This window comes from Antechinus flavipes, chromosome 2, assembly GCF_016432865.1.
Source record: "Antechinus flavipes isolate AdamAnt ecotype Samford, QLD, Australia chromosome 2, AdamAnt_v2, whole genome shotgun sequence".
Lineage (NCBI taxonomy): Eukaryota > Metazoa > Chordata > Mammalia > Dasyuromorphia > Dasyuridae > Antechinus > Antechinus flavipes.
This window is the reverse complement of record NC_067399.1, coordinates 616,493,299-616,510,718: the sequence shown is the minus strand read 5'-3', so window position 1 is coordinate 616,510,718 and position 17,420 is coordinate 616,493,299. Positions and strand designations below refer to the sequence as shown.

At 38.7% G+C, this 17,420-nt stretch overlaps 1 protein-coding gene across 1 annotated transcript in view; it reads right to left on the bottom strand.

Annotated features, from left to right (window-relative positions):
- Positions 1-875: 875 nt before the first annotated feature.
- ENTPD7 (ectonucleoside triphosphate diphosphohydrolase 7) overlaps positions 876-17,420 on the bottom strand; it is a 36,456-nt gene continuing 19,911 nt past the window's right edge. The window contains exons 5-12 of the mRNA XM_051981844.1: positions 9,536-9,639; positions 8,556-8,612; positions 8,089-8,222; positions 7,032-7,198; positions 5,449-5,773; positions 4,164-4,249; positions 3,662-3,823; positions 876-3,338 (exon numbers count right to left, since the gene is read on the bottom strand). Coding sequence (XP_051837804.1) covers positions 3,107-3,338; positions 3,662-3,823; positions 4,164-4,249; positions 5,449-5,773; positions 7,032-7,198; positions 8,089-8,222; positions 8,556-8,612; positions 9,536-9,639 — 1,267 coding nt within the window. The 3' untranslated portion in view covers positions 876-3,106. The remainder of the gene's footprint in view (positions 3,339-3,661; positions 3,824-4,163; positions 4,250-5,448; positions 5,774-7,031; positions 7,199-8,088; positions 8,223-8,555; positions 8,613-9,535; positions 9,640-17,420) is intronic.

Sequence of the window (17,420 nt, the reverse complement as noted above, 5' to 3'; positions counted from 1 at the left end):
CCTCAGGTCTCACCCTTTCCACTGGTATTAATCCAGGCCCACCACAAGGAAATTGCTCTTTGTGAAATGCATGGCAATGGTTCATGATGGCTGAGAGACCCTGGCCAAATGACTTAGTGCTCTCTGAGTCACAAAGTGCTAAACTGAATTGGAAGAGAAAAGTTTCTTTTCCCAGGGATTCATCATAAAAACGGAATCACAGAGATCCACTCTGTATCCTCACAGCATTTAATGAGCCACATTTTGAGAAACACTTCCCAAGAATCATGAAAGTGAATTAGAAAAAAGGGAGGGTCGGAATAAGTTGAAACACTGTAAGAGGACACTAAAGCAAGCAAATCTAAAATATTTTAGATCTTTGAAAAATCCTTTTGTCAGCCCAAAAGCAGAGTTAGAAGTAAGGAAATTTATGAGGAGTTAACAGTTAGCTACTTGAGTCTATACCATAGCAAACTATTGAATGGTCACTTTTTTTTCTGCTTTACCAATTTTATGTTACTAAATAATGAATATATAGACAAAGGTTGAAAGCAAAAGGATATAGTAGATTCAATTATTCAAAATAAAATTCTTGTTCTGTGATCAGGAAAATGCCATTACCATTTTTGTTACAGTACGATATATTGTAATGGGATTTGACCTGAATCAGTAATGACAAAGATCATATTAAAAATTGCAAGTGAAAAAACATTTGAGTTTGATGAAGCTATTTCTCTTCATGGGGAGAAAAATTCCAATTATGGATACCCGATACCCAAGTAGAAGAAAAATGCAGAAAGACTGAAAGATTGAGGTTAGAGGAAAGATGGTGAAAGCTAAACTGAACTCTTCAAACAGCAATTATTAACAAGTCCTAAAAAACTGCAACACAGCTCTTATATTGTAGGGAAGTAATGTTCTTTAATGTGATTCTAAAAAGACGACACTTGGAAGCTGACAAAGGGTTAACAGAAGAAACAAAGGAATGTAATACAAAATAAAATGCCAATAGCAAATATTAAGTATTTTTGGTCATTTTAAGAGATAACATTTGGATATCTTCCATGTTTTCACACAATTTAAAGGTAATAACTTACTTGAGATTGAAAATAAAATTGGTCCCAGACCTTGTAATTTAAAAACTTACCAAAAAAAAAAAAAATCCGAAACCATTTCCAATAAATCTGTAATATGAAGGCTAATTTACACAAAAACACAATAAAAAACATTTAACTCAATAATCACAGTGAAACATATTAACTACACACAAATAAGTGCTTTCATGTACTTAAGAATTTTTCTCCTTTCTGTACCCTTCACCCCCAAATATTTTCTACACTGAATGTGATTGGCAGTTGATTGGAAAGCTTTTGTTTAGTTTTCATCTTCTTAAAGGCAATGTTCCCAACATTTGGAGGCCAAGGCAGAAAAAAAAAAATGGAACTGGATTGGTGCCAATCACCGCCCTACCCCCTTAATACATTTATACATTTTAAAATATCAACCAAATATATTTTTACTTTAAAATATGAAAGCAGGGGAAAAAAAGATGGAATTGGAATAAAGTAATCATAACAGTCTATAAAGTAGCATAGGAAATCTTTTTCAAAGAAAGCTATAGAATCCCCATATTTGATTCATTTAATACTTCCTTGAAGGAAATATTAATTTTAAATATTAAATTACCCTTCCCTAATAATTCCAAAATGAGTTTTTGACACCTGGCTGGAATCCTTTCATATTCCAGTTCTCACCAAACAGTTACTTGTATTTCTACCCTATAACCACCAAAAGGGTCATTTAATTAGTGAAAGGGGGACTAAGAGAAAAATTATGTAAAGGGAAAACCAGAGTGGCCTATGAGAGGAAAATCAAAAGTTTAAAAAAAAGTTTCATAAAAACTGAGAGGAAAAAATCATCAAAGATTATTGCAAGAACAAGAAAACCAAAGGTACTGAAGCAGAGTGAATGAAACAGTGATTGTTCCACAAAATGCCATAAAGGTCAGTCCCTTTGGACCTAACAGTCTAGTCTAATTATTGCTGCCTTTTTCTCTCTCTTTAACTCAATGAAATGTTAAGGGAGTTTGGGGGAGGCGAAATGCTTTTTACAATTATCAAACTAGCTAGATCAGAATGTTTCCTACCTGGAACTCTGCTTTCTCCAGAAATTCCTTAAGGCAAGAATTATTAATTTAAATATTCTTTTCCTTTCTACACAAATACTTCCCTTCCAACACTGTACATCTATCTTGGCAGTGAAATGAAATGGCAACTTAGAATCCAAACACAGAGGCTCAGATAAATAACGGGCATGGGGATAGGAATCCTGATTTGAAACAAACAAAAAAACAAAAACTGGAGAATCTTGCTATCTATAGTCCTACAAGCATCCTTAAGGCTCAAGAAGCAAAAATAATGCCTAGATTTAGCCTTTTCTGCAAATTGATATGGAAAAAATGGATTCATGCCAAGCAGACAGGAAACCCAAGAGAGTTCAACGGACTCCTTTGAACAGACACATCTCATTTAAGTCAAGTTAGCAGCAAGCCTAGGCCAGAGGATTAGGCTACCCCATGAGAGCTGCACTGCCAAGAAAAAATGGAATCCATTGGCATTATTTCAGTTGTTTCTAAGTTCTGCTGGTCCCAAAAGATCCTTGGATCATTAATAAAAGGCTGTGAATCGCCACATGTGAGATTTCTCTGTTACAGAGAAAGAAAAGACTGCCATATTTCCTAAAATATACTAGGCTTGGTATCAGATGCCTCAGAGCCAGTATTCTCTTGCTGAATACCACACTCCTTTCTTTATCTAATGGAGTGAAAGCTGGTGACAGCTCAAGAATACCCTTCCTCTAATACCAAACCCTCCCTGATAAAGGGGCAGAAGCACGCCCCGAGGGCATTAGGCAGGTGCAGCTGAGGTCCTCTGTTAGATCAGAGGGTCTCAGCTGCATCACTTCACAGATCAGGTTATGGCTTCTCTTGGATAGCTGGTCTTGAGAAGGAAGGGCAAGAACACAATACTAAAAGCCCCGCAGATTATTGAAGCAGCCTCAGGATGGGTCCAGGACCTCCTGAGTTCTGTCCTCTGCTTCTCAAGATGCTTCGGTCCCGGAGCAGACATCACGGTTCCACCTGTACCCCGATTATGGGTACCACCTCTTCTATCCACAGCAGGTCCAAGGGGGCGGAGGCTCCGGCTTGGCGACGGTGAATTCGGCGTAACCGCAGAACATACAGAATGATAGCCAGCAGCACCACCAGGATGCAGGCAAAAAAAAGGTAGTGGTTGTACACAAAGGAGAGACGCAGCCAGCTACCGTGGACCTGCCGGACGCCCTCCTGTCGTAGATCCCTGTGGGGAAACAACAGGAAGTTGGGAACAATAACGTTTACTTCCTAAGGCAAAAGCTTATTCTGGGCTAGAGACCCTCCCACCCCATGGGATCCCCGGACACAGGCAGAGGCCAGAACTGCGAGGCTGCTGAGACCCAATGGCCACAGGACCCCTTGAGGGTTGCTGACACTCTTTCTGGCCATCCAGGCTCATTCTAACCAGCCTCTGGGCCTGATCTTTAACAACCCCTTTTGGCCTAAGGCCGAGCAGAGTTGGACAGATGACCCCAAGCTCGGGAAGCACAGCACAACTTAAACCTCAGTAAAGGTGTCCAACTCTACCTGAGGGGGAGGAAACGTGTCTTATACAAAATGGCTCCTAAGGTCCACTGCACCTCCCGGTCATACACCAACTGGGCTGTTTGCAGGTTTGGGTAATCATATGGGAAGTGGAATCCTTCATGGAGGACTTGGTACATCCACGCTGACTTAAAACACTGATATCTGCAAAGAAAACAGACCTATTTTTCATATCCTCCATCTGAACCCAATACCAGAGAAAGGTGCCTTCCCCTCACCCTCTTAACTTTCCTAACTCTGAGCGGAACCCCCTATTTATGGCTTTCCCATTGCACACTTCCCGGGGACTACCACCACCACCAAGGGTTTCATCTTTGTTTTTCTCTCACCACTACAGAATTCCTTAGGATGAGTTCAGGGCTCCCCGAGTCTCCTAGCACATACTCGCTATAATACCCATTCACATCTCTGAGACAACCAAACCCCACCTCCCATCATTAACCCTCCTCTCCTGCACACAGAGACACTGGAAGAGATTTCTTACTTAAGTCGGTGTTGGTCTGCATGTGATGAGAAGAGGCCATTCTTGAATCTCTGAGTTAGCACTGGCCAGGCCATGCTGCAGTAGTCCTGGGGTGAAAACACAAAGAGGATGTATAATAACTGGGAGGGAAAAATTCCAAAAGGAGGATTAAGTTTATCCCATTTGTATTTATTTACTCTACTGATTAAAAAAAAAAAAAGTTGCAGCACAATGAAGCGGAAAAAGTGCAGGATTAGAATTAGGAGGGCTGGACTGGAAGGCCAGACCTGCCTCTTCCTTGCAAGGGCTCAGGCCAAGTAGGCCGACTTCTCAGTTTCACCTCAAAGACTTGATAGGAAAGAAAAAGCTTTGTAAATCTGTACAATGTCAAGTGAATGCATCACATATACTGCATCTATTAAGACCAGAAACAAATAGCTAGGGGGGAATAGAAGGAAAGGGAAAAGGAAGGGAATAAACATTTATATAGCACCCACTATGTGCCAGGCACTATGCTAACAAGTATTATCTCATTTGATCCTCACAACAACCCTATAAAATAGGAACTGTTATTATCTCCCTTTTACAGTTGAGTAAACTGAAGCAGGCAAAGGTTGGGTAACTTGCCCAGAATCACACAGCTAGTAAATGTCTGAGAGGCAGATTTGAAATAAAGTCTTCTTGACTCTGGGCACTCTATCCACTACATCATGAGCTGCCTTCAAAAAAAGGTTTTATACACATACAAAGTACAAAGCTATCTTCCCCATGTTTCTAAGGAGGGAAAAGAGGTAAACTCTCCTACAATTATTGCTTTATTAGCCAGATCTTTTTGCACTTTAGTTTTTCCTTTAAGAATGTAGAACTGATGCCATTTGATGCACAATTTTTTATCGATATTGTTTCCTCATCTGTAAAGCCTGTAAGCATAATGTCTCAGCTTATTTCTCCTGAGTTGTGAATTTTAATTGTCATTATTTCTAAAATGAAAGCAATTCTACATTAAAGATACAGGAGGCATATTCCTCATTCTCAATTTTTTTTCTTCTATCACAAAAGATAAGAGGCATACAAATAACTAATAAATTTGGAGATGTTAAATATTTAAGAGATATATAAAGAAAATACAAGGAGAGTTTTGAGATAGAAGAGACTATGTCCAGTGGAAAGACGGAAAGTAGTCTGGGAAGACTTACTGGAGATAAATTTCTCCAAGTAGAAACTGGGGGTTCAGGGATAGGAGGTAATAGCCAGGAGTCTCCATAAACAGGATACACAAAAGGTGCAAATAAACTTCAACATGTACCTGAGCAGCCTTGGCAAAGGTTGGGCCATGATAGCGACCACCGATGCGCAATACATCTTCCGTGCAGTAAAAGAACTCTGAGAAGCCGTAGAACTCGCTGTTGCTGAAGTCGATTGGGGACTGGTAGACACCGTTCAGAGAGGCCTGGGTGGCATTGGCCCGGGAGAGCAGCGGCTGCAGCATTTCCCCACACGCGAGCCAATCCCCTCTGCCTCGGATGTGCAGGACCCCACTGCTCCTCTCCACCACGTCCTCCAGGCCTACAGGTAGGCAAGGATCCAGGAAGGGAGTTTCTGGGGTCAGACCCGTCTGTTGGCCCGACAACCTGTCATAGTAACAGGAGGCACAATATTACCAGTTCTGTGTTTCTGCCCTACTCCAAGAAACACAATGGAGTTAACAGACATTTCTTGACTTTTTCTGTGAAGCAGACTGTAGTAGTGACAATAGCAGTTCACATTTATGTGGTGCTTTATGGTACATTTGATTTTCACAATCTTATAAGACAAAGAAACTAAGGCTCCTCTTTGTAGTGGCCAGAAACTGGAAACCGAATGGATGGCCATCAATTGGAGAATGACTGAATAAATTGTGGTATGTGAATATTATGGAATAGTATTGTTCTGTAAGAAATGACCAGCAGGATGATTTCAGAAAGGCCTGGAGAGACTTACATCAACTGATGCTGAGTGAAACGAGCAGGACCAGGAGATCATTATATACCTCAACAACAATACTATATGATGATCAATTCTGATGGACGTGGCCCTCTTCAACAATGAGATGAACCAAATCAGTTCCAACAGAGCAGTAATGAACTGAACCAGTTACATCCAGGGAAAGAACTCTGGGAGATGACTATGAACCACTACATAGAATTCCCAATCCCTCTATTTTTGTCCACTTGCATTTTTGATTTCCTTCACAGGTTAATTGTACACTATTTCAAAGTCCTATTCTTTTTGTACAGCAAAATAACTGTATGGATATGTATACATATATTGTATTTAACTTATACTTTAACATATTTAACATGGATTGATCAACCTGCCATCTGGGGGAGGAGGAAGGAGGGGAAAAGTTGGAACAAAAGGTTTTGCAACTGTCAATGCTGAAAAATTACCTATGCATATATCTTGTAAATAAAAAGCTATAATTAAAAAAAAAGAAATTAAGGCTCTGTGACTCTTCCAAGGTCACACAGCTAATAAGCCTCCACCCATCTTGTGAATGGGTCTGCTCAATGTACTTTCTATTCTGCCAAACTGCCACTTGTAAATATATTTACTATATTTTAAAAACAAATGACTAAACAAAGCTCAATTCATAATAAGCACTTCCTTAAGAGTCCTAAAATCCTTCCTATAGAAACCCTGATTCAAGCAGAGAAATACTGAGAAATGCCTGTTCCCTCTATGGACAAAGATGGTCATTAAAACAGATGCAGCAAGTTAAATGACAAAGGGTTCATTGGACTTTATTAAAGACCTGTTAAGTACAAGATATTGGGTCAGTACTAGCAGTATTACATCTTTGGACCACCCAGGACCTAGTTCAAAGCACAAACTCCAATACAATATTACCTATTTTTGGTAAAGGTTTCATTCAGCACCATATCTTCATAGCGTTGCCGAGCAAAGTTGCCCCCAAAACCCAGAAAGGTGGTAACATAGACCCTGTAGACATGCTCTGTATGCTGTACATCACAGCCCAAATTGAATTCAGTTAGCAGAACTTTGGCAGCTTCTTCCTGTTATTCAGTGAGAAAGGAAACAGCTAAGTTAGAACACTGATTAATTTCTAGGCAAGGTCAACATGGGCCAAAATGCCTGACTTCAAGACTATGAATATACTTTAAACTCAGGGGTCTTTTTCATTCAAACCTTCTTATTTACACTCTTAAGTCCTAGAGACCACCCACCATAAGACTATAATAAGCCCTCTTTAAAGTCTCTTTTAGGGGAATTCCTTTGTGATCCCAAGCCAAGAAAAGGAACTAGAGTTGGATTAAGCTCTGTTTTATGGCACCAGAACCAAAGTTCAGTAACGTGCAGCCTATGTTCCATAACACAGCTGCATAAAACTCCAAGTCACACGTCCTTTGAAGGACCCTTTAGTCCTCTGTTGTCATCTTGTTTTCTATCTCTGAGTATCTCTGAAAAGACTCATACTCTTGCTTATGGAACACAGGCTTCTCCCCATCTCATTTTCTAGAATCTCACACCATCTGGAACTATTTGCATTTCTTGTTGACGTGTCCAATGTTTCCCCTCAAAACAAAATCTAATAAATCAAAGGAGATTTAAGGACCTGATATTATTAAGAACAGCATTTATACAAAGCTTTAAGGTTTACAAAGCACTTTACAAATATTATCTTATTTGGTCCTCACAGTATCTTTGGAGTAAGGAGTTAATGTTATCTCCATTTTATAGATAAGGAAATTGAGGTGAACAGATTAAGAAACTTGTCCGTAGTCACATAGCTTGTTAGGACTTTGAAGCAGATCTGAACCCAGGTCTTTTTAAGCATAAGTTCAGCACTTCATCCACTGTTCTACCTAGCTACCTCCATCTGTATAAACTACCCAAACACTGGAACACCCAGAAATTTGAAGTTCCCCCCATGGGGGACACATACCTGTTCTGGAGGAAGGAAAGTAGGAGAGGTGGGAACCTCATAGGCAATTTGGAGAGAAGCTCCTCCCATATCTAGTATCCCTACTGTTCTCCTACGTCCAGCCACCGATTCCTGGGGACCCAGGGCTTCTGTATCTGAAAGAAAAAATTTAAGAAATCATTAGAAGAGGAAAAAAAGCAATCAACATAAAAATGTAATCAATGTAAAAATAAAACAAGAACCAGGAAGCAGACTCCAGATATAAGTATAGAATATGCTCAGAGTGGACCAGACAGATGCCAATGGAGATTTAATAATCATCAATAGAGTTTCAGTCCCCCCAACTAGAGATCATCAGTTAACCTCTCCCTGGCCCACTTCTCATAGGCCCACACAAAAAAAAATTAAAAGGTTCAGAACTTCTGATGAAGAGGAAGTCATCAAAAGAAAATAAAACCAACCATCGCAAAGCACAAGACAACACTTACCATCTTCATGGTCAAATCTTCCTAACACAAAGTTGATTCCAATCCATGCATAAACACCTGAATGAGAAACAAAAATCTTTCACTTGAATCTCTCCACCTTACACCTGATATCCATCCCCCTGAAATCTCCACCAAAACATTCTCTACTGACAACCTGCCATAAGCTACATTTTCCTTCAAGAAAACATTCTCTCTATATACAATCAGATGTCAATAATTTACAGATTTCATGGGAAAGGATGAGAAACCCTGACACTATACAAATGGCAATTATGTAATATAAACTCCAGGAAAATTTACTCCTTTTTTCTAATAGAAAAGCAATTCAATGGAAACTTTGGTGTATAAATTTAACATCAAAAGTTACATTTTTATTTTCACTAATCTTTAACTTTTCCTTTAATTTAAAAGTCTGAGCTGGGGTTCATAGGGTTTTGCCAGCCTAACAAAGGACCTATGACAAAAAAAAATTAAAAGGTTCAGAATTTCTGATGAAGGGGAAGTCATCAAAAGAAAATAAAACCAACCATCGCAAAGCAAGTACAGAATCAGAGTAAAACACAGTAAATAAGTCTTTTCTGTGTTCTGTGTTCTTTTCTCCTAGTTTGATCTAATTATCCACTTTGTCATTTGATCTGGAAATCAATTATTGTTTCTGAAACCACAAGCTGATTCCAAATTTATCATTAGCTAGAATAATCCTCTTTATATACAAAATACCCTCAAGCACATGGGTTTTAAACACCAGATTAAAATAAACCATATTTCTGCCCTACAATAACAATAACTGAAATAAAATGTCAATAAAAATTCATATTAGTATGGACAGCATGATATATAACAGAATTAAGAAAAATTATGCACATAAAGAATGACAAAAATTATTTATGAAATGGTCTTGAATGCAAATCAGATACTGTGAAATATTTGACAATACAGCCATTTAAATGAAAAATCAAGTATACATTCAGCTCTAGTACCTTCTTGTTTTCCAGAGATTACTTCTGCTTGAGAGTGTGAAAAGAGGAAGTCAAACTCCAAGGGCAAATCTTTCACTAGGTCAGCCAGAATTGCTAACTGCTTGCTACAGGAAAGACAAGATCCAAAAATTGAACATTAATTAACTTTCCTTGTGCCTCAATGACCTAATCCTCTTATTTCAATTTAACCTTTATGTTCTCAATGTTTACTTTCTTTATCTATCTCTTAACTCCTGAAAAAATGTACCTCTAAGGTTAACAGTCTTTCAACATGGCTTCTACCAATCTTGTCCTAACAGGAGATGTAGTAAAGGATTAAGTACAAGCTTGGAAAATGAGACCCTGGCTCTGTGCCACCCAGAGTCTAAGTCTGAATAAGCTGCAGGAAAATGATGGCTCAATTCTCTGACCTATAAAATAATTATACCTGTTCCTAACTACTTCCAAAGAAAGCAGTGAAATCAATATATGGTAGTATTAAATTCATTTCCAGTGCCTCATACAATAAACAAAGTACCATGTCACCAAGTCAGAACTACTACTTAATTTCATAATTATATCATCTCCTATATATAACCTAAGAAAATCAATCTTTTCTTTCTTAGATAAAAATATCAGCCAATGAGATCCTTTGCATTTTAATATGTAAATCTAAAGGTCACTATAACTCTGGTTTCAATATTTTTTCTTCTAAAATTTTAAGCATGCATGGATTATTGGATTCATAAATATTTTCAGATAAATACAACAGTAACACTGGCATATAAAACAAAAAACAATAGGAAATGCAGAAGTACTTTGTTAAAGTTAAATGGTCTAACATACGGAAGGTTGAAAAAAACTTGAACACATGAGGTCAATACCATCAAATTCAGAAATTTAGGATAAGGGCAGGGAAAAAGAAAGGAGTAAATGGTAAAAAGAGTATATGAAGGGGGCAGAAGTAAAAAAAAATTATAAATTGTATTTTTGGTAAAGGATTAACACTATATATATGTATATATATGTCTCCATAACCTTAACATTATTTAATGGTTCATACATTATTATAATCAGCTCTTATTTCAAAGTTTACAATGCATCTTGTTATATAAGTTTTGTTGTGAAGACAAATATATTTACAAATAATCATTAGGCTCATAAGGGAGTAGCTATCAAAATATCATGACTTCTTAAACATTTTGTTAACTGTTAAAAAAGAAAAACAGAGCAAGGAAAATGTGACTAATAACAAAACAAAATGGCTAGAAATATACAATCAGCTCGGATACAATCATTAACCTGAGTTTCAATTAAGAAAGACCCGTAAAACTGGAACCTATCTTAGAAGCAACTGGATACAGTAGGCGTTCCCAGGGCCAAGCCCGCCTCTGACAAGTCCTGGCTGTTTAACATTCGTGAGTCCTCCGCACTAATTCTCCCAAGACTTAACTCACAGCAAATCTGCCAAGCTGCATTAATTCAGGGAATTTCCTCATCCTGAAGCTCCTTACACTAATGAATTCACAAGTCCAGTCCCTGTTCTTAACAACATCAAATGCAATGTTCCTTATATTTCAGTGTTAAATATTATCCAAGTAAGAAAGATAGCGTGAGAGCATCGGGCTAAATAGCTATTCTTTACTGGATTAAACCGCCAGGGGGCGCCATAGTGCAGGGTATGAGCCAGCAGTCGGGAAGACTCAGGTTCTTTGGTTCAAATCCTGCCTCAGACATTTCCTGGCTGTGTGACCCTAGACAAATCACTTAACCCTATCTGCCTCAGTTTCCTCGCGTGTAAAATGAGCTGGAGAAGAAAATGACAATCCTCTCCACTACCTTAGCTAAGAAAACCCCAAATGGGGTCACAAAAAAACAATTGAACTGAACTGGCTCATGCAGATAATTTGGGAAACAAAGCCATAAAATTGTGCCATCTAATAGCTAGAAAAGGCCTCAGAAGTCTGAATCACACAGCTCTCGGGGAATTCAGATGACCTTGCCCAATGCTTTTATCTCACAGACAAGAGGGTCCGTTAGCTATGGCAGGATAGCATCAGAAAGCTGCAGAGTAAAAATTCATATCCACATCTTAGAATCCCAAATCTGGTCTTTTCCCACTACCCCATGTCCATCACAGTCTATCCTGTGTACACATCATCTGTCCCTACTGGATAAGCTGTGGGAGGTTGGTGACCAGGTCTTATCTATCTCCATATCTCCACTAATAGATAGCAGAGTGACATGGCCTCCAAATGAACAAACTTCCTTTTAAGTTACTACAAAGGTGCAAATCTTCTACAAGGAAGCTGGTGAATATTAATGGGGAGGTTACAATCAAGGCAAAAAAAGGACTTTTTTTTTTAATAAGTCCCTTGTTAATTAATATCTATATTCAATGTTTCCACTTTGATGCAAAAAAATTATCATTCAAAATATGTGAATTTAATATAACATTATTGTTTTATACAAAATGAATGATAAACTCAAAGAAACATGGAAGAATATATATGAACTTCTTCAGAGCTACATAAGCAGAATCCAGAGAATAAATAAAATGACTGCAACTACATAAGTGAAAAGTCACTAAAAACACCAAAAATGATCCAATGAACATATAATGGGGAAAAAAAAAACACCTCAGAAAAGTGTGAGGACTAAAAAGGTAGAATGTTGCATACACTATCAGATGAAGTCACTGAACTGTCTTTCTTTGTTATATTAGGGAGAAAAGGAATTGTCTCAGAAATTACTGTGATATAAGAACACAAAGTATTAGGAAGATTTATTTGTGAGAAATGAAATTTCTGGCTCATAAAAGGTAATGAGGTGGAGCAGGAATGAGATTTCAGCAGGACAGGCTGAACAGCAGCAGATGACGTGGCCCTCCTCCTCACCTTTTGTCCTAGTCACCTAAGACGTGGCGGTGGCTGTGCCATCGGCCAAAGTCTCCAGATTCAGCACAGCCCCCCTGGCACGCTCTCTGCCCTCACTAATCTTCTCTATCAACATCCTTCCTTCCCAGGCAACAGAATCTTGGGCTGTTGAGAGATGAGTCATGGGTTCTCACTCATACTCTTGTCAGGACTGTCGGTCTTTAGAGGCTACAATGACTTTCTTTTAGGATTGCTGGAGCCAACACTGTTACTGTATAATGAACATCGAGAAAATTCATCATCACACCTTACTTTCCCTCAAAAGTAATTTTAAAATCTTTTAAGATCTCAAGAACACCTCAGAGACAGCTTCAAGAGATGTTTCTATTTCCTACTTAACCAAGAAAATGACGATCAATAATAAGCTACCTTACTCCAGTTCCAGAACTCAAAAACTCCTCTATTATCTTCACTTGCTATAGACACAAAGGGAACAAGTGTACTTTTGGTCAAAGTCAAACCCTCTACTTGTACTTTCAATCCCATCTCACTAATCTGCTCTGGAAGTGGTCCTTTCAAGACAAGACAAAATGGTGGTGCTTGTCCAATCTGCCCCCAACCTCTCCAAATTCCTCTAAATAATGACTCTAAACAAATTTTAGAGTATTAGAATACCCTCCAAAAAAAGTAGAACATTTTCCAGCCAAGGACAACTTAGTCAGCAGCAAAAGTCTGAGGCGTTAGGGTGGGAGTCTCGGGTGCAGGCTGGTCAACACAGCCCTGGCCCCTAAGACAGTAAAAAGGACTCTATTACTTTAGGATATTAGATCTTACAGCTAAAGTGGGCAGGGACAGAGTAGGTTCAGAGTAGAAAAGAGGGCTTTTGGTCAGATCTCTAAAAGTGTCTTTGAAAACAGCTGCACAAAATCCCAAAGCTTGTGGCAGGGCCCCCTTCACTCCAGAAACAGTCCTACTTTAATAAAGAGTTAAAAACCAAGTTAACAGGCTAAGAAAATGAATGAGCAGACAACAAAAAAATTTCTAACTATTGGAAGTGGCCCCTTCAAACTCTCTCCTCTTCAACTTTCCCCTTCCTCATTTGCCCATTTATCTATAATGTCTTCAAAAACAAAAACCTTGCCTTGACTCTGCTTGTTCAGGTGCCCCTTCCCTTTCACTGCTAATTCTTAGAAAGGACCATCTTCACTTAAATGTTTCCACTTTGAGACCACCCAGTTACTTCTGATTCTCTTGAAATATGGCTTTTAATCCTATTGTTAATGAAACTTATCTTCAAGACTATCAATAATCTCATACTAGCTAATTCTGATGAGCTTCATTCTAATTGTCCTTTGGGGACTTTTTTGATTTCTGTGATAATTAACACACATACACATTCTCTCTCTGTCTCTGTCTCTGTCTTCCTTTTTCCTTCTTCCCCCCACCCCCTCTGAATCTCTTTCTGACCTGTTTGTCTCCTAACGGTTTTCCTATCTGTTTCACCATTTCTTTTCCATGCAGTCATTAGAGTGTAATGGAAAAAGGGCTACCTTCAGGTTCATATCCTAGTTTTGCTATTTACTATTTTAGTGACCACAGGCAAGTCAATGAAACTTCTCAGCAACCCATTTATTTACCTTTACCAAATGAGAACTAGCAGATATCTACAGCCCCTTCACACTGTATCTGTGACCATCCTATCTATATCTAGATTGCCATTCATGCCCCAGGGGATGATGTGAGAGGAGGTAGAGATAGAACCAACAATGGATACCAATAAGGAAAGTGAATCTCAGAGAGATTAGGCAGGATTAGAAGGAAGGTTTGAACCTCCATCCTCTCTTCTACTTTCAGCAATGATTTTCTGGCACTCCAATTAAAAGATTCTCTCTAAATTTGGTTAGGTAATTATTTAATTTAAACCATGTCAGGAATAGTCAGGAATGACTTTATGACTTACTCAGGTGAACAAACAGAATTTACAATCAAAACTGATCTTACATTTTCCACAGTCGGGACTCATTCCAACAGTCAACATATATAGAACAGATTTAAGAACTCATATAGGCAGATTATGCATCTTAGATCATCAGGTTCTTCATTAAACTCCTGAATCCTGAACTTTTTTTTTTTTTGGCTAAAGCAATTTGGGTTAAGTGACTTGTCCAGGGTCACACAGCTAGGAAGTGTTATGTGCCTGAGACCAGATTTAAACTCAGGTTCTCCTGACTTCAGGGCTAGTGCTCTATCCATTGCACTACCTAGCTGCCCCAAACCCCCGAACTCTTGACAAAAATTAGTAATGATAATAATTGGTAACATTTAAATGGTTCTTTAAAAGTTCATAAATTATTTAAATCTTATTTGCCCTTCACCTAAAAAGGTCAAATATATCTCTGATTCTCTTTTCTTCATCCCACTACAGCCAATCAATAGCTTTAAGTTTCTTTTGATTTACTCTCAGGTAACATCAATCTCACTTCCCTCAGATCTATTCATTCTGCCCCCACCTTCATATAAAATCTTGGTCATCTCTTATCTGGCTACAAGAAAAGAGGCCTAGTGGTCTCCTAGTCTATCAACAGTCTCCCCCCATTCAAATCCATCCTTTACAGCACTTTGTCAAATTCAAATAGAAACAGATCTCTGAGGGGACATGTTGACTTAAAAAGTCACAAAGTTAACATCATGTTATACTATATTTTTACTTATTTTGCGAAACATTCCCCAATTATATTTGAGTTTTGTAATGTTCTGGTTGGTTTTCTGGAGGTCTTGGAGCAGCCTTCATCTCAACAGAGTAATCACCACAAGAATAGCCAGGGATAAAGTCCAAATTCTTTATTGTCTCCTTGCCTAGGGCCAGGCTAGCTTGGTCTCAGTGGAGGAAATGCAGGAGGACAGGCCAGCCACCCTGGTGGTGTGAGATAAAGTGAATCTGTCTCTGAATCTGAGGGCTTGTGCTCCAGCCTCCAGCCACCACAAAGGTTAGAAATGGAACGAATGTGTCTCTCTGGCTGAGTTTGTCCCAGCTTATATGGAGTATACTGAGTATAAACCAATCATTATATCACTATGACACCATTATTTGTTGTAAGATAGATTAAATCAATCATACTGAACTAGAGAACCATTAATCACCATGCTAAACTAGATAAACATTGTCTCATCAATTCCACTGACTTAGCACCTTGTAAGAATCCTTATTTCAAGAACAAAGTTCTAGTGTATAACATCTCTAGCTTTTTTAGCGCATAGGTGGTCATACCCTCCCTGACTTCTCAGGGAGGTGAGAACCCCCAAATGAGGTGATCACACCCTCTCTGACTTCTCAAAAAGGGGGATGAAAACGCCCAAAAGTTGGTGATCACGCCCTCCCTGACATCTCAGGAAGGGAGATGAAAACACCAAAGGAAATGGGGAATCAAACCAGATTAGCGGGTTTCTGAAAGGTCTCATTTGAAACAAGTATACATAACTCCATCAACATGGAAGGTATTATAAATAAACAACATGAATTAACATGAGGAATTATACATGTCCATGAGTCCTAGAAATAGTCCAAAACCAATCTATCCATTATTTTATGTGTTAGGGAATCTAATGATTCCTGCAGATTTTGAAGTCCTGTATCAGTCTTATTTATGTCTCAGGGAATCCAATGATTCCTGCTGGTTTTGAAGTTCTGCAAAAGTCTTATCAACACTTTTTCATCTCAGGGAATCTAATGATTCCCGTGGGTTTTGAATTTCTGTAACAGTCTCATTATCAGCCATGTTCTTTCAGTGTCAGATGTTTCTTAGGTCTTCTCCTTTGTTTTGAGGTTTTTCTCTTTTTCCTTCTCAGGGGCTTGTTGGCACCCATCTGATTCCTTCTCCATCTGTAAAGATATAAGCAAACCTTTTCCCCCAAGCAATTAACCTATAGTCCCTTCCATTCACCATTTTGAGGATCTCTCCTTATCACCTGGCAATTACATTGGAGCTGTTTATATCGGATATTGCCCTTCTGTTTGGTTAAAAAGCCTGTATTCTCCCCAATTGTAATCCCTTTCTCCCATCTGATTACTTTTTGGCTGATTGATCATGTAATTCCTTTCTCCCATCAGATTACTTTTGGTTTGATTGATCATATCAGAGTCCTGAAATTCTAAAGACTCTCTGGGTGTAAACTTGGCTGCCATCTTGCCCCACCTGTTTTTTAGTTTGAGGTCTTGGAGCTGGGCCCTACCTCTTGTTTCCCTGGGTCAATCTACATTCTGAGGCCCAATAGAAGCCTCGATTGCATTTTGAACATGAGTTTTAGGTTTTGTTCTCCCACTCTGTCCTCTTACTCTATCTCTATGCCTACACTGAGTTTTCAGATGCCCTATATTACCACACTGAAAGCACTGGCAAGTCTCTCTGGAAGTCCCTTGTCAAGAGGGACCTTGTCTTCCCATGTTCTATATCATAGCCTGGATATAATAAGCACTTGTGCCCACTGTGGCACAGAGTCTTATGATCTCCTCTGAAGGAGCATCCTTGTGTAGTCCCAGAATAATTCTTCTACAAACTTTATTAGCATTTTCTCTAGCAAGTTGTTTGATCATTATTCCTATTGCTGAATTTTCTCCAATAGTTCTTATGGCAATTGTCTGCAGACTCCCGCAAAATCAGCAAAAGGTTCATTTGGACCCTGCTCTATTTTTGTGAAGGCTACTCCTTCATCTTGTTTTCCTGGGAGGGAGTCCTATGCTTTGATAGCAGCAGCAATTTATTCATATGCTATCAAAGAGTAATCAATCTGTGCTAAAGCATCTGCATAATAACCTATACCTGCTAGTTGGTCAGAGGTGACAGGTATATTAACTCCAATTTGCCTATTTCATTGGGCTTGTATTCTACAGAGTTCACTATACTTTGAAAGCTACAAGTTTTGTCCAAGTTCTAAACATGTCCTCGCTACAGATTTCCAATTACTAGGAGTTAAAATTTCATAAGCCAAATTCTCTAATACCATCTTAAGACGATGTAGTCCCATAAATAATG